The sequence below is a fragment of the Cynara cardunculus genome (assembly GCF_001531365.2).
Source record: "Cynara cardunculus var. scolymus isolate 2C chromosome LG 7, CcrdV1, whole genome shotgun sequence".
NCBI lineage: Eukaryota > Viridiplantae > Streptophyta > Magnoliopsida > Asterales > Asteraceae > Cynara > Cynara cardunculus.
The window spans coordinates 6,531,309-6,535,252 of record NC_037534.1 but is presented as its reverse complement, the minus strand read 5'-3'; the positions used below and the strand labels follow the sequence as shown (position 1 = coordinate 6,535,252).

At 31.3% G+C, this 3,944-nt stretch overlaps 1 protein-coding gene across 1 annotated transcript; it reads right to left on the bottom strand.

Annotated features, from left to right (window-relative positions):
- Positions 1–319: 319 nt before the first annotated feature.
- LOC112515410 (salicylate carboxymethyltransferase-like) lies at positions 320–3,138 on the bottom strand. Its single transcript, XM_025122206.1, has 4 exons — positions 3,002–3,138; positions 2,427–2,843; positions 1,630–1,884; positions 320–794 (listed from the first exon to the last, which is right to left on the bottom strand). Exons 1-4 carry the CDS (start codon positions 3,074–3,076, stop codon positions 417–419), a joined length of 1,125 nt encoding a protein of 374 aa, XP_024977974.1. The 5' UTR covers positions 3,077–3,138; the 3' UTR covers positions 320–416.
- Positions 3,139–3,944: the final 806 nt, after the last annotated feature.

Here is a 3,944-nt window from a genome sequence, read left to right as displayed (position 1 = left end):
AAAAATGAGAAATTTCAAATAGTTAATTTGATACTAATATCGATATATTTTTGTCAAATTTTTATGATATCTTCAAACATATATTTTATTCAAAAATAAAAACATAATCGTTTTCTTAAAATCACATAAAGTCATATTATAACATCAACTGAGATAAATAATAAAATGAAATATTAAAATCACGATGTATCTCGCTGCATTGCGCGAGCACGCTTCTAGTATATATATATATATATATATATATATATATATATAGATATATTTTTCAAAATCCTCAAGAATAGTTTGCATTGAATAAAACATCAATAATTATCGTTTAAAAGATGGATACATTGTTATTGAACCTTGTAATAAAAACATTATGTTTTAACTAAACACACCAATCCAAATGATCAACTTTCCCGACCATACATAGACTATGACATCATAGAACCTAACCCTTTTCGGGTCAATGAAACTGTGACGTTGATGAGCGACGTCTTCTCTTTCGACATCCGATTCCTGATAATATTTGTGTACCTCTTAAACACCTCCTCAATCATTGACTCCCCAAAGTGACTCAACAACAAAGGTTCTGCCACAGCCCTCATACATTTCCCCATATTTATTCCTTGTGAATCTTTTTCAGATGAATCCAAACTGTTGTCGGTAGATGCGTCCCAGTTCACTTCAGAAACCTCAAGGCAATCAATCTCAAACGACCCTTCTTTCTCAACTCCTTTACTCACTTCTTTGGCACAAGGAGTGTATTGTGGAATGTTGAACGAATCCATTTTCTCTTCATCGATGAGTCCCTAGTTTCAAGAAATTAAAGACTAATTTTAAGTTCATTATAGTGAAGAAAGTTATAAGGTTTATAATGGCCACGCTACAAAACAGAGGCTTAACCGATGGATTTTTCAGCAGATCACTGGCGGATTTTTGACGGATTTGTTCATTAGGGATTAAAAATCCACCAATAATCACAATCACCAGCTATATTTACTCCGACAATAAGACACGCTAGTGATAGCATTTTTCGGCAGTTTACTGACAAAATTTTTCCGTCGGTGAAGACTCTTTGTTTTGTAGTGCTAATAGGCTACAACTAAATCGACTTTAAAGGATGACAAATATGTCTAAATGTTTTAAGAATTTATTTCAGCGATGAAGCTTGTCAAGACAGCTTTTACTTAATCGAATTGATGATGATTTTTTGAATTCTGCCCTCATTTGTGCCATAGAAAAGGAAGCCCTTAGTAATGTTAAAAACGAAGATGTCATTGATTGTTTCCAAAAGATGAACACACGCCGAGGAAAAATTTAGGATTTGTTTCTCAATTCAATAAAAACCATACTTTTTGTAATTATTTTTGGGTATATATTGACCGTTTTCAAAAGATGAAGACATGTCGGGTACAAGTTTATGAGTTGTTTATCGGTACTATAAAAAACCATATTTTTTGTAATTATTTTTAGATGTATATTATATTATATTAATTATATGGGTCTGTCCCTGATTGAAACAAATGATTATGATTTATATGTAAATGCGTTGAAACAAGTTGATATGGCGTTTTTGAAAATTTCAATGATATAGTGAATCAAGAAAGGTCAATAACGGTCTAATGGATAAGCAGGTGGTAGTACCTCATAAACCATATCATTTAGGGCCATGGCTAAGAGGTCCCAAACGTAAGTACATTCTTTGCTACAAGGATCGTCACTTCGCCTTCCTAGTATTGTCAAAACCATTCGCCCTCCGTTTACCACCTCGTCTGCACGATACTTGAGAAAAGTCAGGAAATCCGTTTGAAACTGCTCACGGTACGCTCGTATCACGCTTGGCGGACTTGTCGTTGACATGTATATGTTCCTCTTATTTGTGTTTCCCATTTCAGGAACCTGCTCAACAATTTCGACATGTATATATGGTAAACAATATGTATAATCTTGAAGATCTGAACTCAAATGTACATGCATACACTCCAAGTAATCAACTTTATAAGAAGTTATATATGTTAATAAACTGCATGATAAAACTTAAACTGTAAAACCAAAAAATTATACATCATATGTAAATATGTTACACTAAGTTGATAAAACGGTTTCAGTGTTTCTAAGTTTTTTAGAACAATTTTTTTTAAAAAAAACATCATATTAATATTTTTGTATGACATAATTTAAAAAAAACTTTCAAAAATAATTGTCTTATAAAAAAAATATGTTCGAAGCATCTTCAATAAGTTTAACAAAAACCGATGCATTGTCATGTCAACTTCCAACACTTTTACGAGACAAAAAAAATGTGGACTACTTCCACAACCAATTTTTGTATGCACATATATACATGCAAACAAAAAGAGGAGGGAGAGCGAGATATATATATATATATATATATATATATATATATATATATATATATAGAGAGAGAGAGAGAGAGGAACCTGGGAGAGCCACATGAGACTATAGGAAGAGTGGACAAAATGAATACTTTTGCTGAGAAAAAGCCTAGAATAGAACGATCCAGGGACACCGGAAAAGTAACAGAGTGGGTAAGAAGAACTGGGGACCATTTGTTTGGTTAGTTTCTTCTGAAATTCTGGTAGAGAAACAAAAATGGTGTTGAAATCATTATGTGGAAGGTCATTCAAGTAGATTTGAATTTGTGGTGGTTCATCATAGCCTGATTTGATCCTAATGTTGTCAATTGATTTAACGAGTTCCGACGCCACCAGAAAAGTGTTTGGTCCAGATGAACATCCAAGATCCGCCATGATTAGGGTTTTGGGGAAGTTCAAGTCGCTATAGAGATCAGTCAAAGCTTCTTCAATTATGGGCTTTGTTATCGATATCACCCTTCTCTGCAACATGTATAATTCAATTGTAACAAAGCTAGATTTAACGTAAGAGTATTGCATCAATATGATCATCTTCATATATATATATATATAGATATAGAAAAAATATATGTATACGTATGTATATGAGGAATACTGTATGTATGTATGTATATATATACCTGGAGAAGAGAATTGCTTGAATAGCTATAATCTCCATCACCACCATTCATCCGAAGCACCCGAGCGACGTCCATATCTCTCTGTATGACTATGATGATCACACACACTTCACCAAGAACACTCACTCCAATATCTCTCTCTCTCTTACACCTTGCAATGCCTCTATTTATAGATGTTCAACACATCACTGTCATTACTTATTTAATTCCATTTTTCTTTCCGTTTGTATGACCTCACCCTCTTTCATCACCATTGCAATTTTCTATATCATTATTTACGTACAAGATTATACAGTATTCCTTTCTTATACTTCAAGTTGTTTGTACCTATCTATTCATATATCATTTTCTACTAGTTGGTTACCAATTCAACTTCTTATTATATTCAAATTTTGAACCTGGATTGTAAATTTTGAAAGTCACTAAAAATGTATCGTATAAATGTCAATTTAAAGATTAACTGTTTTTGGTATAATTCAAAATAATCGTAGTTATAATATTTTGAATATATTTTATAATAAAAACGTAATTTATTCTAGTTCTTAATGATTAAGCTTTTTTTTTTATTTATAAAATCAGTTATGGAAGATCACGTTATTTTATAACGGTCAATGATTATTTTGTATCGTTAGTAGGTTGTTAATTATAAATATTATTTACATAAAATAATTACATATACCCTTAAATTTTAAGGGATGTATGCATTATTATTTTATTGCTGTGAAGTGTGAACCGATTTTTTATTAAACTTTACAAAACTAAAAAAAAATATTCGCATCCACAAAATATTCGCATCCACGTGGATTATTTGAATATTTATTCAAAGGATTCGTGAACGAAGATTTGGACAATCACGTATCATAGTATCTGAAACCCTTTTATTTTATTTATTACATTCATATACACATACACACATATATATATATATATATATATATATATA